At 43.8% G+C, this 27,384-nt stretch overlaps 1 protein-coding gene across 1 annotated transcript in view; it reads left to right on the top strand.

The window, feature by feature from the left end:
• Positions 1 to 27,384, top strand: part of LOC128901883 (single-stranded DNA-binding protein 2-like) — a 149,479-nt gene that overhangs the window by 112,867 nt on the left and 9,228 nt on the right. Inside the window, exons 6-8 of the mRNA XM_054184036.1 lie at positions 16,881 to 16,940; positions 24,704 to 24,770; positions 24,951 to 25,021. Of these exons, the coding sequence (XP_054040011.1) occupies positions 16,881 to 16,940; positions 24,704 to 24,770; positions 24,951 to 25,021 (198 nt within the window). The remainder of the gene's footprint in view (positions 1 to 16,880; positions 16,941 to 24,703; positions 24,771 to 24,950; positions 25,022 to 27,384) is intronic.

The raw sequence follows: 27,384 nt of genomic DNA, 5'->3' as shown, positions 1-27,384 counted from the left end.
CATGACTGGATGGAGAGATGAGGGGAGGGCAGTGGATGTGGTCTACCTTGACTTCAGCAAGGCTTTCGACATGGTCTCCCACAGCATCCTCATAGGGAAGCTTAGGAAGTGTGGGTTGGATGAATGGACAGTGGGGGGGATTGAAAACTGGCTGAACGAGAGAGCTCAGAGGGTCGTGATTAGGGGCACAGAGTCTAGTTGGAGGTCAGTGACGAGTGGTGTTCCCCAGGGGTCAGTACTGGGTCCAGTCCTCTTCAATATACTCATCAATGGCCTGGATGAGGGGATAGAGGGCACCCTCAGCAAGTTTGCTGATGACACAGCTGGGAGGAGACGCTGACACACCAGAAGGCTGTGCCGCCATATGGAGAGTCCTGGACAGGCTGGAGAGTTGGGCGGAGAGAAACCCTATGAAATTCAACAAGGGCAAGCGTAGGGTGCTGCACCTGGGGAGGAATAACCCCCTGCACCAGGACAGGTTGGGGGCTGACCTGCTGGAGAGCAGCTCAGTGGAAAGAGACCTGGGAGTCCTGGTGGACAACAGGATGACCATGAGCCAGCAATGTGCCCTGGTGGCCAAGAAGACCAATGGCACCCTGGGCTGCATCAAGAAGAGTGTGGCCAGTGGGTCGAGGGAGGTCATCCTCCCCCTCTACTCTGCCTTGGTGAGGCCGCATCTGGAGTACTGTGTCCAGTTCTGGGCTCCCTGGTTCAAGAGGGACAGGGAACTGCTGGAGAGGGTACAGCAAAGGGCTACAAAGATGATTTGGGGACTGGGGTCTTTTTAGTCTGGAGAACAGAAGACTGAGGGGGGATCTCATCAATGCTTATAAATACTTAAAGGGTGGGTGTCAGGAGGATGGGGCCAGGATCTTTTCAGTGGTGCCCGGGGACAGGACAAGAGGTAATGGGCACAAACTTGAGCATAGGAAGTTCCACCTAAACATGAGGAGGAACTTCTTTACTTTGAGGGTGGCAGAGCACTGGAACGGGCTGCCCAGAGAGGTGGTGGAGTCTCCGTCTCTGGAGAGACGCCTGGACGCGTTCCTGTGCAACCTGCTCTAGGTGACCCTGCTCTGGCAGGGGGGTTGGACTAGATGATCTCCAGAGGTCCCTTCCAACCCCTATCATTGTGTGATTCTGTGAAATAAAAAAACTAATACTGAACAGACAGAAGGCTAATTATAGAATAAAAAGGATATGAAAATATGGGATAAAACCAGCTTAACACATACATCAATATATGTAATTAATTACTTCCATGTACTTGATAAGAACTCAGACCAGCATGTCATAGTGATACCTTCTAAAGTTTTTGAAAGAGGAAGAGAGGTAAGAAAAATGGGTCTTATGCCATCAGTTCTACATTACTGTGATGGTATGCTTATAGGGTGGTTTGAAACAACTGGATTAAAATTATACTCTGTTATATTAATAACATACGGTATTTTTCTTCAAGAGGTGCATTATATAATCCAATTCATATGCTTAAAAAGTATCTTAATATTTATTAACGTATATACATCTTTTTTAATTTTTAAAATATCCCACATAACTCAGAGAACTAGTCATAGAAAATGCCAGTCATCATTGTAAATTCACAATGTTCATAACATTTACCATTATTACCTAATGATCCATTCATATGATGTGAATCCATTCCACCCAGTCCACTCATAGGTCCATCTGACCCTGGCCCTATTGGAAACTATGAAAGGATCAGACATTAAAAAATATTACTGCAATCTTTTTTGAGATAATCTAGTAAAATAATATTACACAGAAAAATAATGGTAAAGGAAAAATGCACAGACCCATCTCTGAATGTGAAAGTCAAGTGAAAGTCTTCCACGTGATAATTGCAAAAAGTGTCATTGCTTTTTTTTACTTTTACCAATGCTACCTTTTTTGAGAAACTCATTTCTGTAGGCTGGCTAATCTACTTGAATACTTTGTACATGCTTTTCAAACCTTCAAGTGCTGACCTAACTCTACTCCCACTGAAGTTACAGAGAATTTTACTATTCACTTCAATTAGTAGATGATTAATTAAGTTTTCAAACCCCGCCCTATCTATACTGACAGACTACGCTGCATTACCTTTGCAATATGATCAGTTTCTTACAGATTTAAGATATTAACCTTAAATTCAGTTCTTGAAAAACGTAAAGGCATTAGCATTACAGAATATTTTATAAAACTCACTGCATACCAATTTAGCAAGATCTAAAAAAACCCTGGAGGGAAGAGGGGCCAAGAAAGCTAGTTAATATTCAAGGATCACCTCCTCCAAGGTCAGGAGTGATGCATTCCAACAAAGAGGAAGTCAGGCAAAAATGCCAGAAGGCCTGCATGGATGAATAAGGAGCTCCTGGATGATCTCAAACACAAACGGAAAGCCTACAGAGGGTGGAAGCAAGGACAGGTAGCCTGGGAGGAATACAGAGAAATTGTCTGAGCAGCCAGGGATCGGGCTAGAAAAGCTAAAGCCCTGATAGAGTTAAATCTTGCTAGGGACGTCAAGGGCAACAAGAAAAGCTTCTATAGGTCTGTTGGTGACAAAAGGAAGACTACGGAAGATGTGGGCCCCCTCCAGAAGGAAAAGGGAGACCTGGTTACCTGGGATATGGAGATGGCTGAGGTACTCAATGACTTTTTTGCCTCTGTCCTCACCAGCAAGGGCTCTAGCCACACCGCCCAAGTAGCAGAAGGCAAAGGCAGGGACTAGGAGAATGAAGAACTGCCCACTGTAGGAGAAGATCAAGTTCGAGACCATCTAAGGAACCTGAAGGTGCACAAATCCATGGGTCCTGATGAAATTCAGCCACGGGTCCTGAGGGAACTGGTGGATGAAGTTGCTAAGCCACTATCCATGACATTTGAGAAGTTGTGGTAGACCGGCAAAGTTCTTGATGACTGGAAAAGGAAGACCCAGGGAACTACAGGCCAGTCAGTCTCACTTCTGTGCCCAGCAAGATCATGGAGCAGATCTGTCTTGATATAATGCTAAGGCACATGGAAAATAAGGAGACGATCGGTGACAGCCAACATGGCTTCACTAAGGGCAAATCGTGCCTGACAAATTTGTGCAACCTGCTCTAGGTGACCCTGCTCTGGCAGGGGGGTTGGACTAGATGATCTCCAGACATCCCTTCCAACCCTTACCATTCTGTGATTCTATGATTTTCTTTGCCTTTTAGTTATTTTTTTCAGTTTTAACATAGGTAAATATACAGTTGTAGGTTCTAATCCACTGGAATTCATCGTGTTTCTCCAAGTTAATGACAATTTGCACTGTGGAATATCTGACTCAGGTTGTTTAATTTTGCAGTGCAATTATGAGAAACATTTAAATGCATATTTAATGAAAACCCAGTTATCTTCTTTTTTTTTTTTTCAAGGCTCTCAGGTGTAGGAATGTGTCTGAGAGAAAATGGCCATGTGAGCCAGCCTCCCTACTATGAGAGATTAGATTAAGGGCAAAACAGGTGGTAGAAGATGGAATTAGTACATGGGAAAAACGGGAACTGAGAAGGTAGAAAACATGTTGTGCTAATGACTAAGCAATTGACTATGTGAATTCTTGTAACCAACCTGATGTGTGAATGAACTGCATGGACAGCGCGTGGACAGTGTAACTAGCTAATCAGAAATAAGCAAGTGGCATGTACGGCTACAACGCAGGGTATAAAAGATGATGATCTGTGCTTAATAAACGGCTTCTGTTGATTCACATTGGATCGTCTGGAGTCCAGTTATTTCTCCTCAGATGGTGACCCCGACATGATACTGATCGGCGCTTGGCTTGAGCAGCGGAACGCGAGGGGCGGAAGACCCAGAAGGAGATCCACCGGCTGGAGGACGGCTCAGCTGGACTGAGACCGGGCGGATTGGGCGGCAATCCGGAATAGAGGAAACAGACGATGTGGCCACGGACACCCAGAGAGAGGTGAGCAGCCGGGGCAGGAGATGGGGCAACAAGTAACAAAAGAAGAAGGGGCTATGTTAAAACTTCTCCTGCATATCCTCTCTAAGAGAGGGGTGAAATATGATGAGCGTATGCTCCGAAGGCTGTTAACCTGGTGCAGAGAGAACAGATTCGCACCAGAGCCCCAGATAGCTTTTAGACCAGAAATATGGGAGGCTGTTGGGGAAAAACTGTGGGAAGTGATAAGTAAAGGAGACAAAGAGGCATCACCGTTAGCGACAACGTGGCGGTTGGTGTATTCGACCTTACAAGATATAGAAGCAGAGCAAGCTGCGACGGCCGAGGCGTTTGCAGCATTACAACCCACGGGGGGAGGATCGAACAGACCAGGTCCGAAGGTTTGGGAAGATCCCCTGCCGATCCCCTCTGCTCCACCTGAGGAAGTTCCAGAGAAAGAAGAACCGATGGAGGAGGACGTTCCCTGGCCAGTACCACCACCCTCGGAAGTGAGACCAACGGCACCTCCACCAGAATGGTACAACCCTAGAACTGGGCTTTACGAAGGTCCACCTAAGTCTCCATGGCAGCGTGTTGATGTGCGCCCCAGACAACCTTTTGATCCATCATTGTACCCACCGCTTCCACCGTCACCTCCCTCTCCTGCTGAACAAGAACTGCTGCAAGGCGCATGCGTGGAGGCAAAAATGCTGCAACAGAAATTGGAACAGCTAGAGAGAGAACGGCAGAATCGATGGAAACTAGAGGAGGAGCAAGCGATACGAAATATGGAGAGGCGACTGAGGGGTGAAAGCGGGGGGGCTTGGGGTGGCGGTAACGGGAACGTGGGAGGAGAGTTGGGGGGTGCAACCGCGGGCTCAGGGGAGCCGCCGGATCCGCGATTGCATTGGAAAGGAATTATTCAAAATGCCTTGATAGAGGTTGTAATGTTACCAACAGCATTTCCGGTGATACTGGGGGGAACTACGGGAGGTCGAAAGAATCCCAGTAGGTGGGAGGGTCTTCCTTGGCCGATCGTAAAGGAAGCGAGAAAATCGGTGCATGACTTTGGTCTTAATTCTCCCGACACTCAGTCGTTTCTTAACAATATTTTCACTACTAATATTATGACTCCTTTTGATAGCCGGACACTGATGTCCCTTATCCTCACACCAATGCAAGAACTAATGTGGAGATCAAGGTGGGAGGATGGTGTACAACGCGCGGTTGTAGCGAATTTGAGTAGAGCAGAGGGGGATCCGTTACGGTTGGCGACTATGGAGATGTTATCAGGAACAGGTCCTTTTGCTGATGCTCAGCTACAAGCGCGGCTAGATGTCGCTATCTTACAACAGTCTGCAGAGTTGGCGCGCGAAGCACTGAGGACCTTGCCAGAGGATGGCAAGGTCACTCCCCCATATACGACGATAAAACAGGGCCCCAGCGAGGGATATATGCAGTTTCTTGATAGACTAAGGAATGCGTTAGACCGGGGAGAACTGCCAGTGGCAGCCAAAGAGGCGGTTTTTCAGTCATTGGCCGTAGAGAACGCTAATTCAGCCTGTAAGCGTATCTTGCAAGCTTTGCCTCGACACGCCACCATTACCGACATGATAGAGGCATGCTCTAGGGTAGGGACACCTGAAGAACAGGCAGGATTTTTGGCCTCCGCTTTTGCTGCAGCTGTCAAGCCCTTGATTAATAATCGTAATTTGGGACCGAAATGCTTTAAGTGTGGGAAGGTTGGTCATCTGAAGATACAGTGTAGAGCAGGAAAGCAGAGGGGAGAGACAGATATGACGCCTGTTAGGAGCGGAGGAACGGGAGGATTTACAGGCACATGTAATCGGTGTCAGAAATTTGGACATAGAGCATCTGAATGCCGCTCAAAATTTCGTAAGAATGGCATACCATTGGGAAGCGGGCTGATGAGCGCGGGGGGCCCGAGCGCGATGACACAAAACAGGCCTCAGGGTCAGGGTGCTTGGGTAGTGCAGCCTCTGCCACCACAGGAAGCGCCGGAGTGGACGTGGCAACAATAAAGGAGGTTACCCTTACAGACTCCCAAGTGCAGTGCATTCCTACTGATATGAAAGGGCCGTTGGGGTATGGACTGAGTGCACTATTATTGGGACGATCTTCCATTACCAGACGGGGTTTGTTTGTGTTACCTGGGGTAATAGATGCTGATTATACGGGTCCAATTAAAATGATGGTATGGACACCCACTCCACCTGTGCATATCCCAGCGGGTACTCGCATTGGACAACTAGTGCCATTTAAGGCTGCCGTTCCGACGGCTGGAAATCAGATAAGGGGGAATAAAGGTTTTGGCTCAACAGGTAATGCAGATATATATTTAGCCCTTGAAATCAGTAAAACAAAGCCCTTGCAGCGAGTTGCCCTAAGAGCACCAGGGGGTCAAAAATGCATGCTTGATATGCTTGTAGACACCGGCGCTGATGTGACTGTTATCAGTCAAGGGTGTTGGCCACCCTCTTGGCCCCTAGAACACCCAGCTATATCCATAATGGGGGTCGGAGGAACTCAGACGACAAGAATAAGCAAAGAGGTGATTCAATGCCAAATGCCTGATGGTGGAGTTTGCTCAATTCGACCGTATGTGACAGTAGCACTGGTATGCCTGCTCGGCCGGGATGCTTTAAGTCAACTGGGCACTCATTTAACGACTGGGGGGACGGATTTTCCGGGGCGGCCATTGGGGAAGGGCGACCTATTTTGAAATTGAAGTGGAAAACGAATGACCCGGTGTGGGTGGACCAATGGCCGCTCAATTCGGAAAAAATCGCCCACATTAAGCAATTAGTACAGGAACAGTTAGAGAAGGGACATATAGAACCAACAACCAGCCCCTGGAATACACCTATTTTTACCATCCCCAAAAAGAGTGGCAAATGGCGGTTACCGCACGATTTACGAAAAATCAATGAGGCTATGGAGGACATGGGTGCTTTACAGCCAGGTTTGCCATCCCCTATCATGATCCCTAAAGGGTGGGAGATTCTGATAATAGATCTGAAGGACTGCTTTTTCACAATATCCTTGCACCCCGATGACTATCCGAAATTTGCTTTTTCCGTGCCAACAACAAATAAGAACGGGCCTATGTGCAGGTATCATTGGGTAGTGTTGCCACAAGGAATGAAAAATTCACCCGCCTTGTGCCAGATGTACGTAGCATGGGCTTTGGCACCAGTGCGGAAGAAACACCCTGAGTGGATAATTTATCATTATATGGATGACATCTTGATAGCTGGACAACAATTAGAGTGTGACAAGGCTATTGAGGAGCTGCAGCAGGTATTAGGGAAAGCAGGGTTACAAATTGCACCAGAAAAGGTTCAAAAAGAACCACCCTGGAAATATTTAGGATGGGAAATATCTAAAACTACAGTTAGGCCACAGAAGTTAGAGATTAGAACACACATTTCGACGCTGAATGATGTTCAAAAACTCTTAGGAGATCTAAACTGGGTTCGTACATTGTGTGGCCTTACGAATGAAGACTTAGCACCTCTCATGTGCTTGCTGCGAGGAGGCGGTGGCGTTGATGCCCCTAGACAGTTATCTTTGGACGCGCAGAAGGCGATGCAGATGGTCAGTGATAAGGTCATCAACGCCTACGCGCATCGATGGGACCCTGATCATTCGATAGGTTTATTAATTATAAATCATGACGAACATCCTTTCGCTTTAGTAATGCAATGGGTACAGGAAAGGGACCCGCTACGAATTCTGGAGTGGATTTTTTTATCTCTCCAACCAAAGCATACGGTTATCCTGAGGATAGAGGTGATGGCGCAACTTGTGATTAAGGGGCGTCAGAGGATCATTGAGATATCCGGTCAGGAACCTGAATATGTGGTAATTCCTTTAGTAGCTGAATACTTGCAGTGGGCCTTGCGACACTCTATGGCGTTGCAGATTGCGCTTTTGAACTATGCTGGGACAGTTAAGGTACATTTGCCTCCGCACAAGTTTTTTAGTGTGCTACAAGTAGGACACATTGAGGAAATTCCCGCGTTGTCTCAACGACCTGTCCGAGGGCCGACAATCTTTACAGATGCCGGGGGGAAGACACAGAAAGCAGCAATAACATGGTACATGGACAATAAATGGCATGATATTGTGATCACGGACTGTAAAGGGTCCACACAAAAGCTGGAATTACGTGCTGTACTAGAAGTGTTTCGCAGGTGGACAAAGGTAGGTATTAATATCGTATGTGACTCCTTATATGTGGTTGGAATCGTTCAACGAATGGAGCGTGCTTTGCTGAAGGAGGTCAGAGATGAGCAGCTGTTCACCCTGCTCCATGAATTGTTGCTCCTACTCAATGAACGGCACGATCCTTATTTCATCACCCATATTCGCAGCCATTCGGGGCTCCCAGAAGGTTTAGCTGAGGGCAATAGACGAGCTGATAAACTTGTGGCTCCTGCATGGGCCGCGCCACCTCCAGATAAGTTTGCACAGGCACGGGCATCTCATACATTTTTCCATCAATCTGCACGAATGCTGCGCAGACAATTCGGGATCTCGGAGTCTGATGCCCGAGGTATAGTGCAAACGTGTGCTGATTGTCAACCATTTATACCTAACTTCAACCCAGGCATCAGTCCCCGAGGGCATGGACCTTTGGAGTTCTGGCAGACTGATGTAACCCATGTGTCAGAGTTTGGAAAACTGAAATTTATACACCTGAGTGTAGACTGTTATTCAACTGCAATTTGGGCAACTGCGCAGACTGGTGAATCTAGTAAACATGTACAAAAGCATTTGCGATCCGCGTTTGCAGCCTTAGGTGTACCGCGTGTGATAAAGACTGATAATGGCCCAGGGTACGTAGCCCGTTCAACAGAGGTATGTCTACAGCTGTGGGGCATTACACATGTGACTGGCACACCACATTCTCCGACGGCTCAAGCCATAGTGGAACGCATGAACCAGTCTTTAAAAAATTTGCTTCAAAAACAAAAAGGGGGAGAGCAAGGGCTGAGTCCTGTAGATCGACTGAACAAAGCCGTTTACGTCCTGAACTTCCTACGCCTTCCTCAACACTGCCTTGTACCTCCAATCGTGCAGCATGGCGCAGGCCTGCAGAGGGACCTGGGAGATTTTAGGCAGGAAAATGGCATGGTAGCAGTTAAAAACAGTGTGACGGGGAAGTGGGAAGGACCGTGTAGACTATTAACCTGGGGTCGAGGATATGCCTGTGTCGTTACAGATGCCGGAACCAGATGGGTACCAGCCAAGTGGATAAAGCCCTGGTTTGAGCAGACGGATTCGAATGAGTTACCCCACAACACCAACGACGACGATGAGGGCTGAAGAAGTGTAGTGCCCTAGGTGTGGAACTGTGACCCATAGATCCTTGTGCCTTGTGAGGATTGTTGAGGCCGGTGGTGGTTTGAAAGACCACGTGCTGCGGCCCGGTGTGCTGTGTGTTTTAATTCTAGTGTGCTGTGTGTTTTAATAAGGAATTAAGTAAGGTGACAGGGTGTGCTGTGTATTTTAAATCCGGTGTGCTGTGTGTTTTAAATCCGGTGTGCTGTGTATTTTAATTCTAGTATTTTAAATCCGGTGTGCTGTGTATTTTAATTCTAGTATTTTAATTCCGGTGTGCTGTGTGTTTTAAATCCGGTGTGCTGTGTATTTTAATTCTAGTATTTTGATTCCGGTGTGCTGTGTGTTTTAATAAGGAACTAAGTAAGGTGACAGGTTTAATTCGTTTAGCTATTGCAATAGAGTACGTAGAGTCAGGTTCACCTCAACACGAGCTGGCTGAGCGACAGGAGATTAGGGAAGTCTATCATTCACAAGGATTGGTCAGGGTGTGGCATACAGTGCTGTTACACAGTGCTACTGCCAGAGGTCTGGTCGGTTCCGGAGGACTAGTGGGAACAGGTAGTACGTCACTGTAGCAACAGGTTCGGTCATCTACAGCGCAGAAAGAAGGGCAAGGGTACTGATATTTGAAGATGCCACTGGGAATTAGTGTCGGGCTTATCCTTGTGATTGGAAGTTGTAGCTGAGCACAAAATTGAGAACCCTTGGTATTTCGGCTTCTTTTAATACAGCAGGATTCAATTCAGTTTACCCAACATTTAACACGTCCCTAGTGAACTTTTGTGGAGACACCACAGGGGTGATGATTGATTTTTGCTGTTGGCTCAGGGTCATGGATGTGAAGATTTTGAAGGTATGTGTTGTATGAACCTTTCCGACCACTCATCATCCATTCATAAGCAGTTACGGGATCTGAAGGATAACATGTCCAAATTAAAAGTGGTCAAAAATGGTTTCAATGATTGGTTAAGCTCATAGGGTATAACGGGATGGTTATCAGACTTACTAAAGCAAGGGCTCATGCTATTGTTGGTTATATTATTATTGATTATGGTAGCCTCGTGTGTTCTTCGCAAAGTGACTGACATGATAGAAAATGCCATGCATAAGAAGAAAAAGGGGGTATTGTAGGAATGTGTCTGAGAGAAAATGGCCATGTGAGCCAGCCTCCCTACTGTGAGAGATTAGATTAAGGGCAAAACAGGTGGTAGAAGATGGAATTAGTACATGGGAAAAACGGGAACTGAGAAGGTAGAAAACATGTTGTGCTAATGACTAAGCAATTGACTATGTGAATTCTTGTAACCAATCTGATGTGTGAACGAACTGCATGGACAGTGCATGGACAGTGTAACTAGCTAATCAGAAATAAGCCAGTGGCGTGTACGGCTACAACGCAGGGTATAAAAGATGATGATCTGTGCTTAATAAACGGCTTCTGTTGATTCACATTGGATCGTCTGGAGTCCAGTTATTTCTCCTCACTCAGGTAGATAAAAACATTGAGATTGTACTTAACACACCTGGGAGACACTGCTAAATATTTATGTCATCAAGTGCCATCTGAGATTTGGAGGAAACCGGTTCCCTTTTTTAATTTGGTAAATTTTTAAAAATTAAACTCTACCACTGACTATACCTTTTGCACATATAAGTGTGTTTTTAAATGTGTTACTGTTTTGTAGTAAATTTGTTAAGATTTGTTCTAGTTGAGCTAACCTCCAAACCTTATTTCTGAAGTGCATAAATAATGTAAAGGAATTGTCATGTAGTTTGCTTCATTCGCTGGTTTTGATCATCAGAAATACTAGTATCGGCATGGGAATAATGTGTTGACAGCATGTTTGAAATACATATGTTATGTATTGCTATTACATAAAGCGAAAATACCCACCCACAATCCACCCTACCAAAGTAATATAAGGCTGTCATGACATCTAGTGGCAGTTGGTCATTCTTATATTAGCTCAATCCATATTATTCTATTACTTTTAGCCTTGTTGTGCTTTAGTAGAGCTGACCTAATGTTCTGGTAGAGCATTGTTACAGTAAGACAGAGCAAAAAGAACTTTTCCATTTCCTTTCCTGCCTAGCATTACTATTAGCTATAAACCCCATAAATTTAAATAGCAAATAGATAGTGAAAATAACTAAAATAAGTTAGCGAATTAAAAATCAGTAACAACATACATCTCTTTGCATTTCAAAACAGAAATAGTGAACTATGTGTATATTTATAAATGGGTTTTTAAGCTTATGTGAAAGGATATAAAAAGTCTGTCCTTTTTTAAAGTCATTGATCAGTGAAGCCTCCCAAATAAATACAGATGGCATCTTTACATCTCTTCTGATTCCAAGACAGTGTGGAGTGAAACCAGGACATTTACAGGTTCACTCAGTCCTTGCATCACATGTATTAGTCTCCTAGAAACTATACTACTGGACAGGGATCTGCTGGGTACATTATCCTCTATGTCAGCCACTTTGCAGATGCAGAACATCCTCCCAAATTGCTAATATGAACAAGCATCCAACAGTAAGAAAGGTAAGGAGAGAGAAATCCTCCAGTGTCCCTTTAAAGCCATTTTGAATTGTCCACTGAGGGGTTGTTGTTTGTACAAGGAATGAAGATATCTAATTCCTGCAGCTAAATTCCATGACTAAAGTTAAACAATGACTGATCTTTTCAGGTCCACAGTGTGTATCTACATTGATTTTGAATTTTTTTTTGTTTCTTTTAAAACTTCTTTGAACTGTTTAAACTACTGCCTTCCCCTAATCCTCATGTAGTTTCCTGGTTTTCCAGGACATTACCATTTTTCCAGCACTGTAAACAAAATAAGTCATATTTTGAAAAGTAAAATTTTGATTTTGTATGAGCAAACCTCATAAAACCTGATTAATGCAGAGGGAGGATCGGTTTCAGAACTTTGTACTCTTACATTTTCTGCAGCATTGACATGAGGATGAAAAGCACTTTTTATAAGCTTTTGATTGTGTACAAAAATATGTTGCTAATTTTTTGGGTATTTTTATAAACTGAACAGAACAGTAAACCCATTGGGAAGAGAGTGGACATAGCTAGAATTAAAGGTGATAAAATGAGTTCCATCCTGCTTGAAAGGATATATAAGTTGAAAGAGTAGACAGTCTTTGAGTTATGCACTATTATAAAATAATAAATGCTGTAAATAAAGTACTGTTTGATGAATATAGTAAAACAAGTACACTAGTGTGCTGCACTCCATGGAATGCAATTAGTTGACCTTTAAGGAAAATGTTTAAATTCTGATTTCCTCCCACTCTTACTGTTTCACAAGGATCACGTTTACAACCTTCACCACACACACAACCCTTTTTTCTCTCTTTTTATCATAGAATCTCACCATCAGATAGAGGGCATGAAGAAGCCTCCATCTTTTCTAGCACATAATTTCAAAGGCTCTTTTAATTAATTGTCACAGTTTAACCCCGGCAGGCAACTAAGCACCACACAACAGCTTGCTCACTCCCCCACAGCGGGATGGGGGAAGAAGCTAAATGTGAGAAAACGCGTGGGTTGAGATAAGAACAGCTTAATAGTTGAAATAAAATAATAATAATAACAATAGCAACAATAATAATAATAATAAATTTTTTAATGAAAAGGAAAATAACAAAGAGAGAGAAATAAAACCTAAGAAAGACAAGTGATGCAAATGAAAACAATTGCTTACCACCAATCTACCGATGCCCAGCCAGTCCTCGAGCAGCGGCCCCCTGGCCAACCTTCCCCCTAATTTTATTGCTGAGCATGACATCACATGGTCTGGAATATCCCTTTGGTCAGTTGGGGTCAGCTGTCCCGGCTGTGTCCCCTCCCAACCTCTTGTGCACCCCCAGCCTGCTCGCTGGTGGGGTGGGGTGAGCAGCAGAAAAGGCCTTGACTCTGTGTAAGTGCTGCTCAGCAGTAGCTAAAACATCCCTGTGTTATCAATGCTGTTTTCAGCACAAATCCAAAACATTGCCCCATACTATCTACTATGAAGAAAATTAACTATCCCAGTCAAAACCAGCATGCTAATGTAATCTTTTCACAACTTTCATTTAACTTTTATTCTCCAGTTCGTAAACCCTCAGTATTTTAAGTTACTTTCTAGTATCTTTTTGGTTCATGTGTTTATGTAGATTATTATTACAACTTTCATCTGATTTGGACATGTGAAAGATTCAGTTAATTTTTTTCTGCAGATCATGTGAAAATTATTATTAATTATTAGTAAGGTAATTATGTTGCTAGTTATTACTAATATTTTTGCATGCATTACTAATAATGACAGTTTATAACACGGTACAGCTGACAGAGACCAAATATGCCATTTGTTCATGAAGCAATGCTGTTGACCATAGAGTTTTAGTGACCTCTTTGTGTTCCTTAGCTATAGCAGACGAGATGGTTTCTGGTTAGGAACATTTGTTTTATTTCCAAGAAATCCCAAAGAGTGGGTTTCTGCAGTAGCTCATTTGTCATAAGAGATTTGTCTTGGGAAGTTCTATGAGACTCCTTTCTTTTATATCTCTCATTTCTCCTGTGACCGCTATGCTGGTTCATGAATGGAAGTGAGCTTCTGTTTCATAATATAAAATTTTATGGCATGTTTGCTTTCCCAGTGGCCAGCAGTTTAGCCACAGGAGAGAAGATGCTAGTGTATTAGTAGAAGATTTGAGAGGAAATGTCATGGAAAGGAGTTTTTTTCCCCTCAAGCTCTTAAAGGAAACAGTCTTTTTTGTCCCTGTGTTCACAGTCAAAGTGCACATTTAGTTTTCATTTTTTCCTGGAATTATAGGTATGTTTGCTTGCCAAAATAATCCTCTTCGTGATACGTTTAGTCAGATGTTTATGCCTTTCTCCTGTAGATCTCAAACTTGCCACTAATCACCCTGCTTTTTAGATTTATAAATTGCTGAATATATTTGGTTTGCTTGGCAAGATTTTGTTTGCGGAGGGGCTACAGGGGTGGCTTCTGTGAGAAGCTGCTAGAAGCTCCCCCTATGTTCAATAGAGCCAATGCCAGCCCGCTCCAAGACGGACCTGCCACTGGCCAAGGCTGAGCCAGGCAGCGACGGTGGTAGCGCCTCTGTGATAACATATTTAAGAAGGGGGAAAACCTGCATGGCAGTAGCCAGAAGATAGAAGTAACAATATGTGAGAGAAAACAACTCTGCAGACACCAAGGTCAATGAAGAAGGAGGGGGAGGAGGTACTCCAGGCGCCAGAGCAGACATTCCCCTGCAGCCCCTGGTGAAGACCATGGTGAGGCAAGCTGTCCCCCTGCAGCCCATGGAGGTCCACAGTGGAGCAGATAGCCACCTGCAGCCAGTGGAGGACCCCATGCTGGAGCAGGTGGATGCCCGAAGGAGGCTGTGACCCCATGGGAAGCCCGCGTTGGAGCAGGCTTCTGGCAGGACCTGTGGACCCATGGAGAGAGGCGCCCACACTGGAGCAGGTTTGCTGGCAGGACTTGTGACCCTGCGGGGGACACAACACTGGAGCAGTCTGTTCCCAAAGGACTGCACCCTGTGGAAAGGACCCATGCTGGAGCACTTCATGAAGAACTGTAGCCTGTGGTAAGGACTCATGTTGGAGGAGGTCGTGGAGAACTGTCTCCCATGGGTGGGACCCCACGCTGAAGCAAGGGAAGAGTGTGAGGAGTCCTCCCCCTGAGGAGGAAGGAGTGTCAGAGACAATGTGTGATGAACTGACCACAACCCCCGTTCCCCGTCTCCCTGTGCCACTTGGGGGGAGGAGGTAGAAAAATCAGGAGTGAAGTTGAGCCCGGGAAGAAGGGAAGTGTGGGGGGAAGGTGTTTTAAGATTTGATTTTATTTCTCATTACCCTACTCTGATTTTGATTGGTAATAAATTTAATTTTCCCCAAGCTGAGTCTTTTTTGCCCATGATGGTAATTGCTGAGTCATCCCCCTGTCCTTATCTCGACCTACAAGCCTTTTATTATGTTTTCTCTCCCTGTCCAGCTGAGGAGGGGGAGTGATAGACTGGCTTTGGTGGGCACCTGGCATCCAGCCAGGGTCAACCCACCTGTCACGCTTTGAGATGGAACAAGTAGAGATGTTAAAGCTATTTGCTGATGCTACCATTTGTTTATCATTTATTTCTTGACATAGTTTAAAAGATCAAACTTTTTTCTAGGCTACAAAGTATTACAGTAGTAGCAAAGAGCAACTAGAATCTCACAGAGTGCAGGGTGGTATGAGAGTTGAGTGGATATTTGGTTTTGAGAGAGGTAGAGTTGTAATGAGCATGCGGCTATGTATGGAGGGATGGAAGGAGTACAATACTGAGTTAATATAGTTCACCACCACCAAAAGTTCTAGATATTTATGACATAAACTTGAAATCTGTGCTCTCGCTGATTAAATCTTGTATTATATTTTACTGTATTATTATAAAAAAGTGAAGGGAAAGTATTTGCTAATTATTATGCTGCTATTTACTTCTTGAGTCTTCAAAGAACATTTTTCTTTTGTATTCCCCCTTATCCAGTGTCATGGTTTGGGACAGATTGGCCAATCAGAATGACAGATGCTCCCCCCTCCACCTCTCTCTCCAAAGAGAGGAGAGAAAGAGATTTATGAGTTTAGAAAAAAAATAAACTACTTGAATGAAAATATTAATAAATAATGAAATAATAAATAATAATGTTAATTTTTTAAAATAAATAAATACAATATATACAAAAACGTATCAAGCTCCCAGGATGATGATCACATCACCAGCAGGCACAGGGAAAGTCCCAGACCAGACTCAGTGATGGATGGGAGTTGGAATCTGGATCTGGAGTCAGGAATGCTCAGATTGGGATCAAAAGCAGATGAACAGACATTGGGCATCGAAGAAAGAGCTGACCCTTTGATCCCTCAGCTTTTATACTGAGCATGAGGCAGATGGGATGGAATACCCTGTTGGTCGGTTTTGGGTCACCTGTCCTGTCCACTCCTCCCCGCAGGTGTGACCCCTCTATGCTTTTCCGCTTCTGACCCTCCATCAGGGCAAATAAAGTTAGCTGACCTCGGTTGTTATAGCAATAAGCAAGAGCCTCTGTGCATACCGTTCCTTGGCATAATCAGGTCTTATCACTCTCAGAGTGAACAGTGTCTGAACAACGCACTGTTAATTTCAGAGATTAGTCAGTTAGAAGAGGCCCAGCTATAAAGTAAAATCACTGAACAGAAAATTGGTTCCGTTTTATCTCAAACCAGGACATCCAGACAAAAAATTAGATGTGTGATTATATGATCTAAATGGTTTCTTATTCTTCATAGTTGATACATTATGTTCTTTATATCTGCCTTCACAATAGTTGTAGCAAAATTAAAATAATGTATCTTAGTAGATAGATACACTAAGAATCTTTACATTTATTTAGTTATAGCTAAACATTGCAGAATAATGTACTGGATGCTCTGTGGAAGCATGTAAGCTGGATTCCTGAGATTTGAGCATGACACAAGCCATATGCCCGATGACTCAACACAGTATTTAGAAGCTAACTTGAATTATTCAGCAATACCTTTTTTTTTCATAGCCTTTCATGTCCCCTCGATACTCTGGAGGTCCAAGGCCACATTTAAGAATACCCAATCAGGTAAGAATTTATCACTGATGCACGTTTGTGTTCCAGGGGCACGGTGCAGCATTGAGAACAGGAAATGTATAATGTCTCTTGTTGACTACCAATTTCTCTGACATACAAAACTAATAGTTTCTCTCTCCCTCATTTTGTCTGGCCATTAAATGGTTATTTTGATATGATGTGTGATAAGACACACCACTCTCAGCTCACTTTCCTATGCTTTATTAGAGTCTATACCTCAAAATTTATTGTGCATTAAGCCTGTCTACAGAGGGAGAATATAGTTGTCTTGTGCAGTGCTTCATTAACCTTATCCAATCAGTGCTGTCTCCTCTGAGAAGGCAGCAGAATGTCTCCATGGTTGTTATATTCTGTAAACTTTCCTAACCACATTAAGCAGTTAGCACAGAGAATTTTTTTACTTAATTATGCGTAAAATGCATCACTCCCTCCTATTCCTTGTTAGACGTGTAAAGTATTTTTACTTTGCAGTTATGGAGACTATTAGTGAGGTATAGATATGATAAAGTATACTGTGCCTCTTACAGAATGAGCAATGAGCTGCTGTTTGTCAGCAGAGACCTTTATTGACCTATCTGTAAAAAGATGGTTCTGGAAGCAGATAACTTGCATTTTTACAAATTTTCACATTTTTGTTCTCCTTAGTGTAGATAGATAAGGAGAACACAGTAGTTAGCAGATAAAAAGTTAGATATAAGCAGATGGAAATTAACATTTGAGCTCTGAAAGTGAAATTGAGTCAATTAAAAGATTGGGAAAGGTTGATAGGATAGCTGGAACAGGGTTTTTTTGTGCAGCTTAAACTTCCAGGGATGCTTTTCTTGTGGTCACAGCTTGATGAATCATAGAATCATAGAATTGCTGAGGTTGGAAGGGACCTTTAAGATCATCAAGTCCAACCTTTAGCCTACCCTGACAAGAGCTACTTCTAAACCATGTCCCTAAGTGCCCCATCTACCCTTTTTTTAAACACCTCCAGGGATGGTGAATCCACCACCTCCCTGGGCAGCCTATTCCAATGTTTAATAACCCTTTCAGTGAAAAAATGTTTCCTAATATCCAATCTAAACCTCCCCTGACATAACTTGAACCCGTTTCCTCTCGTCCTATCACTTGTCACCAGGGAGAAGAGGTCAGCCCCCATCTCTCTGCAACCTCCTTTCAGGTAGTTGTAGAGGGTGATAAGGTCTCCCCTCAGCCTCCTCTTCTCCAGGCTAAACACCCCCAGCTCCCTCAGTCATTCCTCACAAGGTTTGTCCTCCAGACCCCTCACCAGCTTTGTAGCCCTTCTCTGGACACGCTCCAACACCTCAATGTCCCTCTTGTAGCGAGGGGCCCAAAACTGAACGCAGTACTCGAGGTGGGGCCTCACCAGTGCCGAGTACAGGGGGATGATCACTTCCCTAGTCCCGCTCACCACACTATTCCTGATACAGGCTAGGATGCTGTTGGCCTTCTTGGCCACCTGGGCACACTGCTGGATCATATTCAGCCGGCTGTCAACCAACACCCCCAGGTCCTTTTCTGCCAGGCTGCTTTCGAGCCACTCTGCCCCAATCCTGTAGCGCTGCATGGGGTTGTTGTGACCCAAGTGCAGGACCCGGCACTTGGCCTTGTTGAACCTCATACCATTGGTCTCAGTCCATCGGTCCAGCCCGTCCAGATCCCTCTGCAGAGCCAACCTACCCTCAAGCAGATCAACACTCCCACCCAGTTTAGTGTCATCTGCGAACTTACTGAGGGTGCATTCGATCCCTTCATCCAGATCATTGATAAAGATATTAAAGAGAACCGGCCCCAGCACCGAGCCCTGGGGGACACCACTTGTGACCGGACACCAACTGGATCTAACTCCATTTACCACCACTCTCTGGGCACAGCCATCCAACCAGATTTTTACCCAGCGAAGAGTACACCTGTCCAGGCCACGAGCAGCCAGTTTCTCCAGGAGAATGCTGTGGGAAACAGTGTCAAAAGCTTTGCAAAAATCCAAGTAGATAACATCCACAGCTTTTCCCTCATCCACTAAGTGGGTCACCTTATCATAGAAGGATATTAGGTTTGATAGGCATGACCTGCCCTTCACGAACCCATGCTGACTGGGCCTGATCACCCTGTTCTCCTGCATGTGCCGTGTAATGGCACTGAGGAGGATCTGTTCCATGACCTTCCCAGGCACCGAGGTCAGACTGACTGGCCTGTAGTTCCCTGGATCCTCCTTCCGGCCCTTCTTGTGGATGGGTGTCGCATTTGCTAACCTCCAGTCAGCTGGGACCTCCCTGGTTGTCCAGGACTGCTCATAAATGATGCAAAGTGGCCTGGCGAGCACTTCCGCCAGCTCCTTCAGTACCCTTGGATGAATCCCATCCGGCCCCATAGATTTGTGCACCTCCAGGTGCTGAAGCAGGTCCCTCACCGTTTCCCTTTGGATTACAGGGGCTTCATTCTGCTCCCCATCCCTGTCTTCTAGCTCAGGGGTCTGGGTACTCAGGGAACAACTGGTCCTACTGCTGAAGACTGAGGCAAAGATGGCATTAAGTACCTCAGCCTTTTCCTCATCCTTGGTCACTATGTTGCCGGCCCCATCTACTAGAGGACAGAGATAATCCTTAGTCCTCTTCTTATTGCTAATATATTTATAGAAACTTTTTTTGTTGTCCTTGACAACAGAAGCCAGGTTTAGTTCTAGCTGGGCTTTGGCCCTCCTGATTTTTTCCCTACATAGCTTCACTACCTCTTTGTAGTCCTCTTGAGTGGCCTGCCCTTCCTTCCAAAGGCCATAGATCCTCTTTTTTTCCCTAAGTTGCAACACTAGCTCCCTGTTTAGCCAGGCCGGTCTTTTTCCCCGACGGCTTGTCTTCTGGCACATGGGGACAGCCTGCTCCTGCGCCTTTAAGACTTCCTTCTTGAAAATGAAGAGACTCTTCTGCACCAACCTCAGTTTTGGCTATTGTTTGTCTGTATGGCACAATGTCAACAAAATGATCTTGAGCACTGGCAAACCATTGCCAGAAAGCTGAAGTTTAAATTTTAGTGAGCTGGACACTTCAAGTTGCAAAACTTCTTCAAATGTTCCTCTTGATGATATTTGAGAGCAGGTTAAGTTGTCTATAGCATAGCTACTTTCTCACAAGGGAAATGGGTGACTTAACATTCCTGCAGTGATCATCAAGGGACAATATAAGGGTGCAATATTAGGGCTTTAGTTAAATATTTGTTATAGATATACCATAGTTCAGTATCAGATATCTTCCTGCTTTTTGCACCTTTCAATAATGTTAGCCAAAGATACACAAGTGTTTGGCTTTCACTTTTTTATTTCTCTTTCTACGTTTCTGAATGCTATAAAAGTGCTATCAACCTGCAGGTTTAGTTTCAGAACTATTTTTCAGCTATTTTTGTCTGTACATTACATTATTTTCAGATTAGAGCTGTAACATAATCATAATGAATTACAGCTCTTGCAATTCATTTACATTGTGCTGCATTCATGAATTATTGCTTTTCGCAATGCTGCTATACTGTAAGATACAGTATATATGGGCAGTGTGTGGAAGTAATAAACTATTGCAATGCAGCTTTAAGGTTGAAATTTTTATTACATGAAAGTCAGTAAAAATCAGAGTTAAAGTTCCCACTGTAACTATAATTTTATCTCTTAATGCATTGCAGTAGGGATTATATTTATTATGCAAGGAAGTGTAACAAAGGGCATGCGTACACAGCACAGTGCAGTACTGTGTAAGGATATCTGAGCTAGTTTTAAGCTTTTTAGCGAGAAAGTTAGCATATACTGAGTATCATACTAATGCACCTAAATTGCCTCTAGGACTTGCTCATCTAGTCCTACAAGAGCATCTGCTCTTGGCAACACATTGTGCTGTGCAGTTTTCTTGAATAGTAATATGATACACTGGAAAGGAACTACAGTCTCTTATATAACTATCCACACTAATTACTACATGAGTTAAGTCTTCAATCAAATAGGCTTACAGCAGGTCCTCCCTCCTTGCCCTTATTTATCACCTGTCATCTCTGACAGAAATAAACAATTCCTGCTTCACTAGTATTTGGCACTATTCTGTGTATTTCATGTGTTGTTCTTGCATATTGTCCTGACTTGGAGCCACTGAAGTAAATATAAAACTCTTATTTAAATTATGTAGTCTCAGATTAATATATATTCCATAAATACTGCAATAGAATACCTTTTGAATAGTTGCTAAAATAAGGTAACAATGTGGATCTTAATTTTTAATTTCCTACCTCTTGTGGAAATAAACCTTGGAATATTTGCAGATGGTTTCCCTTTGCATATATCCCAAATTACCACAGTATTTCCAAGTCAAGAATAACTGAACCGTTCCCTCAGTAAGCAATAACTGTATTGCCTGAGTAGATTACTTTCATAATACCAGATTTATTTACTCCAGATACATTTTTACTGAAAATGTGCTGTTGTTCTGAAATGTTAAATAGCGCTTTATGGATCACCTACAAAGATCCATTTATAACATTTTTCTAGTTGACTAAACTATAGGTAAGAGACTGTAGAAATTATCCTTAAACCTAAAGGTTACTATAAATTCAAAGGGCAGATAAAAAACTGGTGATTTAAAAACAATATATTTGATTTGGACCAGAGGTGAGGTAACAACGCAATATATATTCATGCTTGAAGGCAAGATTTATGAGCAAGTTTTGTGACTCTTGTACTACTCTCCTGTAGATGGATAATAAGCTTATGTTAGCATTGATGTCCTTCAAGAGTAAGGCAGAGTGGAAGCTAAAATATCACTCGCATCACAGCCCTAATTTACCCTTTGAATGTTGTGAAGTTGGCTCATTTATGATTCATTCTCAGAGAAGATCACAATCTTCACATCCTGGCCTCTTAAAGGAAGATGTTAAAATAATGGTTAAAAAGTAAAACTGTAAAAATTTAAGCTTAGGATGAATTAGCAGGTAACCAAGAAATAGGTAATGTTCTGAGGTTAAAAAATAGGTAAGGTAAATTAAAGGAAGAACTGGGGAAAAAAGAAAGAAAATTAGCCAAGAGTATATTTTGGAGATCATTTATACATAATTCCACGGAAGCACAAGATTTTGTTTGTGCAAATACATGATCAGGATCTTAGGTGAATTAACTCTTCCAGATTGCTCTTGATTCAGATGAAACATCTGAGAATGAAAACCAAAATGCCTGTATTATATGTTTAACAAATTATAGTGTATTATCTCTTATTAGCCCTTGGTCTGGTTGGGGACTTCAACCTGCTGGATATCTGCTGGAAATACAACACAGCAGAGAACAGGCAGGCTAGGAGGTTCCTCGAGTGCATGGAAGAGAACTTCCTGACACAACTGGTAGGCAAGCCTACCAGGGGAGGTGCCTCGCTAGACCTACTGGTCACAAACAGAGAAGGACTAGTGGGAGATGTGGTGGTCGGAGGCCGTCTTGGGTTTAGTGATCATGAAATGGTCAAGTTTTCAATTGGTAGTGATGTAAGGAGGGGGGTTAGCAAAACCTCCACCTTGGACTTCCGGAGGGCGGACTTTGGCCTGTTCAGGACACTGGTTGAGAGAGTCCCTTGGGAGACAGTCCTGAAGGGCAAAGGGGTCCAGGAAGGCTGGACGCCCTTCAAGAAGGAAACCTTAAAGGCCCAGGAGCAGGCTGTGCCCAAGTCTAGAGGGCAAGTCTAAAGGGCGGGGAAAATGGCCAGCCTGGATGAATAAGGAACTTCTGATGGGACTTAGGAATAAAAGGAGGGTTTACCACCTTTGGAAGAAGGGACAGGCAACTCAGGAGGAGTACAGAGATCTCGTTAGGTTATACAGAGAGAAAATTAGGAAGGCAAAAGCCCAGCTGGAGCTCAACTTGGCCACTAACATTAAGGACAACAAAAAAAGCTTTTATAAATACATCAACAGAAAGAGAGCCAGGGGGAATCTCCATCCCTTACTGGATGCCGGGGGGAAAGTTGCAACCAAGGACGAGGAGAAGGCTGAGATACTTAATGCCTTCTTTGCCTCCGTCGCCTCCGTCTTCAATAGTCAGACCAGCTATCCCCAGGGGGTTCAGCCTCTGGAGCTGGAAGATAAGGATGGAGAGCAGAACAACCCACCCATAATCCAGGAGGAAGTAGTCAATGATCTGCTTCTGCACCTAGACGCACATAAGTCTATGGGGCCGGATAGGATTCACCCGAGTACTCAGGGAGCTGGTGGGAGAGCTCACCAAGCCTCTCTCCACCATTTATCAACAATCTTGGTCAACAAGGGAGGTACCAGATGACTGGAGGGTGGCTAATGTGACGCCCATCTACAAGAAGGGTCGGAAGGAGGATCCGGGGAACTACAGGCCTGTCAGCCTGACCTCGGTACCAGGGAAGATCATGGAGAGGATCATCTTGAGTGAGCTCTCAGGGCAAGTGCAGGGCAGCCAAGGGATCAGGGCCAGCCAGCATGGGTTTAGGAAAGGGAGGTCCTGCTTAACCAACCTGATCTCCTTCTATGACCACGTGACCCACCTTCTGGACGCGGGGAAGGCTGTGGACGTTGTCTATCTGGACTTTGGTAAGGCCTTTGACACCGTCCCCCACAGCATTCTCCTGGAGAAGCTGGCGAATCATGGCATAGGCAAGTGTACTCTTCGCTGGGTTAAAAACTGGCTGGATGGCCGTGCCCAGAGAGTTGGGATTAATGGGGTGAAATCCTCTTGGCGGCCGGTCACCAGTGGTGTCCCTCAGGGCTCAGTTTTGGGGCCGGTTTTGTTTAATATCTTTATCGATGATCTGGATGAGGGGATTGAGTGCACCCTCAGTAAGTTTGCAGATGACACCAAGCTAGGTGGGAGTGTCGATCTGCTTGAGGGTAGGAAGGCTCTACAGAGGGACCTGGACAGGCTGGATCGATGGGCCAAGGCCAACTGTGTGAGGTTTAATAAGGCCAAGTGCCGGGTCCTGCATTTCAGTCACAACAACCCCAAGCAACGCTACAGGCTTGGGGAAGAGTGGCTGGAAAGCTGACCAGCAGAAAAGGACCTGGGGGTGCTGGTGGACGGCCAGCTTAACATGAGCCAGCAGTGTGCCCAGGTGGTCAAGAAGGCCAACAGCATTCTGGCTTGTATCAGGAATAGTGTGGCCAGCAGGAGTAGGGAAGTGATGGTGCCTCTGTACTCGGCACTGGTGAGGCCTCACCTCGAGTACTGTGTTCAGTTCTGGGTCCCTCTGTACAGGAGGGACATTGAGGTGCTGGAGCGTGTCCAGAGGAGAGCTACCAGGCTGGTGAGGGGTCTGGAGACCAGGTCATATGAGGAGAGGCCGAGGGAGCTGGGCATGTTTAGTTTGGAGAAGAGGAGGCTGAGGGGAGACCTCATTGCCCTCCACAACTACCTGAAAGGAGGGTGGAGAGAGGTGGGTGGTGGCCTCTTCTCCCAGGTGAATAATGACAGGACCAGAGGAAATGGTCTGAAGCTGCGGCAGGGGAGGTTTAGGTTAGATATTAGGAAGAATTACTTTACTGAAAGAGTGGTCAGGCGCTGGAACAGCCTGCCCAGGGAGGTGGTTGAGTCACCATCCCTAGAGGTATTTAAGGAACATGTAGATTTGGTGCTTCAGGGCATGCTCTAGTGGCAGAGATTGTAGGGGGTTTTTGTGTGTGTGTATGGTTGGACTTGATGATCTCAAAGGTCCTTTCCAACCATGAAGATTCTATGATTCTATCTCCTTTTAATACTGTTTCTATGTCTGCAGGCACTTGGAGGTGTCCCAGGAAGTCATCCATTATTGCCTAGTGGGATGGACCCAACACGGCAGCAAGGTGAAGTGTGAAATAATTATTTGGAAGGTTCAAAAGTACTACAGTCTCAAACTTGTGTCTTTCTCTTTATGTTTCAAAGCTTACTGCAACTTTGTTAAACCAAGGGATTATTTGTTAAAGTTGTTTTAGAAGGTGCTTGTATATTGTATAGCTGTTCAAGTTGCAGAAATTTCTTTCCAGGACATCCAAACATGGGTGGGCCAATGCAGAGGATGACTCCTCCAAGAGGAATTGTTCCTTTAGGACCACAGGTACCTTCCATGGATATATATCTCTTTTTATTGACAGGATCTGTACTTATACTATATTACTCTGGCTTTCTGTGAGTTGAAGATAGAATGTTCCAGGATCTGTTCTTCTAATCCCATTTTAAAATAAATTTTATCTCTTTTATAGAATTAATTCTGAGTTGCAGCTGTAGAAAGTCCCAAATTCAAGAATAAGTTACTTTAATTAACAGTTGAAATTAAAACTTAAGTTGGTTATTTCAGAAACATTATGTTTGTCCCCCAGACAGTGTATGTTATAACTAAAGGCTAAGATTTGTAAAGGAGCTCAAGGACTTAGTAGGTGTTTCCTTATCCTCCCAACCTAATTGATTGCGCTGTTTAGGAGGGAAGAATTAATCTAATACAATTAAGTTAGTCAAACTCTTTGTAGTAAAAAATCCCAACAATATTCTTTAAAAATTTTTCTTCATTTTTCCTCCTTATCAGTCATAAGCATCTCTCTAGCTCTGTTTTCAAGGAGCAAAGCAACCTTGAATTGCAAAAATCAGCCTGCTGCCTTGCTGCACAGGCAGTAAATGGGAACCCCTTAGCGTGCTGGTATAGAAATGCTTATATCAAGTATAGAATTTATATGTTTGTTTCCCAACTGATATAAACTATTACCAATAGAAATGCTTTGATGCCTATATGATTGTGTCATATACTTACGTCAATATAAACCATGACTGTAAACAATTTTTTTTCTCAGTGTAAAGACATAGTGTGACTCAAGTCCTCCAAAACCAGAAGTTACCTCAATTTTATATTTTATGATTCTAGACTGTTTCAAACTAAATAACTTGAAGCAGAGAGTGGTATAAAGTTGTAAATCCTTGAGCCTTTGAAAAGCTCCAAAGGCTTTGGTTCAGGCTTTTTCAAGTTGCAGTTATGCCAGCTGAACAGGCTGCTACCTACAGTCTGTGACTGGCTACTTATTCCAAGTCCCCTCTGCTGGTGAGCTTCTCACATGCTCTCTAATGCATTCTAGTAAAAAACAATTGGGTTGTCTTAAATACTTAAAAAATAAGTCTTGGATAATCTGGCTCATTTTGACCACCAGAAGTTAGGGAGCACTTTTTACTCAACCACCAGATAAACAGTGGAGATGACGACTTTGATTAAAAAGTTGTAAGGAACAAATTAGGGCAATAACTTCTGCAGAGAGCATAGCTGCAGCTGAAGGAACCTATGTATCAGTAGCCTTAATTAAAATATTTTATGACCAAGAAGTACATTTGAGTAGAATTCTTCTAGCCCTGCAGGATTCCATAAAGATCTTTAACCCAGGTCCACACAAATGATTCTTGAACTAAAGAGGGGAGATACCAAATAAGGAGAATGGTTCAGCCCTCCAAATCAAGATGTGAAAATGAAATAAAATTAATACAGAACTACTGGGTTTTTTTGCAGTAAGACTGTTTTCTCTTCCAGATCCAGTAGTGCCAACTGAAGATGTTGAAGCCTAGCTGCTTTGGCTACCCACCAGTTACTACCCTACAGTTCTGACAGAGGAGTTGTTACCGTGAGCATCCTCTAATCTATGTCAGGCAAAATTATCAAGGATAACTCAGGTTAAACAGGTGGTTTGAGTTAATCTGGGTGACTTTTGTCTGAGCATGCACACCAATCAGTTGGTCCGGAAGGAAAAAAGGCAGGAATGAGTAGTGCTTGATGACTAGCCGCTATGAATAATACTATCTTCAGATGGCACAGTTGGATCTAGAAAAAGACATCAGTTTGCAGCCTTCGGACCTATTATAGCAAACCAGTGTCATTGTTTGGGCCAGACTGGCCACTGAAATGAACAGGCGCTCTCCCCAACCTCAAACCAGGACAACCAGCTGGGTTGTCATGGGACACTTTGTGAGTTTCTAATAATGAAGGAAATTATAAGTGTGGGGGTTTTGTTTGCAGCAACAGAACATCCTCTCGCAGTTCTAGATCAGTTCTAGGTAACTGATATGTCTTGTATCACTTCAAAGTATATACAGCACCAGACCAATACTTTGAATCTCATTGTTGGATTTCTCCCAGGTCTTCATGACTTCTTCTTGACATGGATCTTTGAATCTGACCAATATAGAGAACACCCATAAACTTGAGTCATATAGTTTATGGTATAATATATGTAGTTTATACTATAAAAGTAGAGCATATTAGTTCTAGTATTGGAAAATAGCAACAATGATTTAGGATTTTTTTTAAGTAAATCATTCCCCCCTCCCCTTCAATGTGCACAGCTGTTCATTTTAGAGAATATGCTATTATCCATTCCTTTGGAATATCAGAAAAATTTATCAGAATTAACAGAGATTATAGAGTGAATTATGCTTGTGAGGTGAGAT

Source organism: Rissa tridactyla, chromosome W, assembly GCF_028500815.1.
Source record: "Rissa tridactyla isolate bRisTri1 chromosome W, bRisTri1.patW.cur.20221130, whole genome shotgun sequence".
Classification (NCBI taxonomy): Eukaryota; Metazoa; Chordata; class Aves; order Charadriiformes; family Laridae; genus Rissa; species Rissa tridactyla.
The sequence above is the reverse complement of the archived record's forward strand: the minus strand, read 5'-3'. Positions and strand labels throughout refer to the sequence as shown.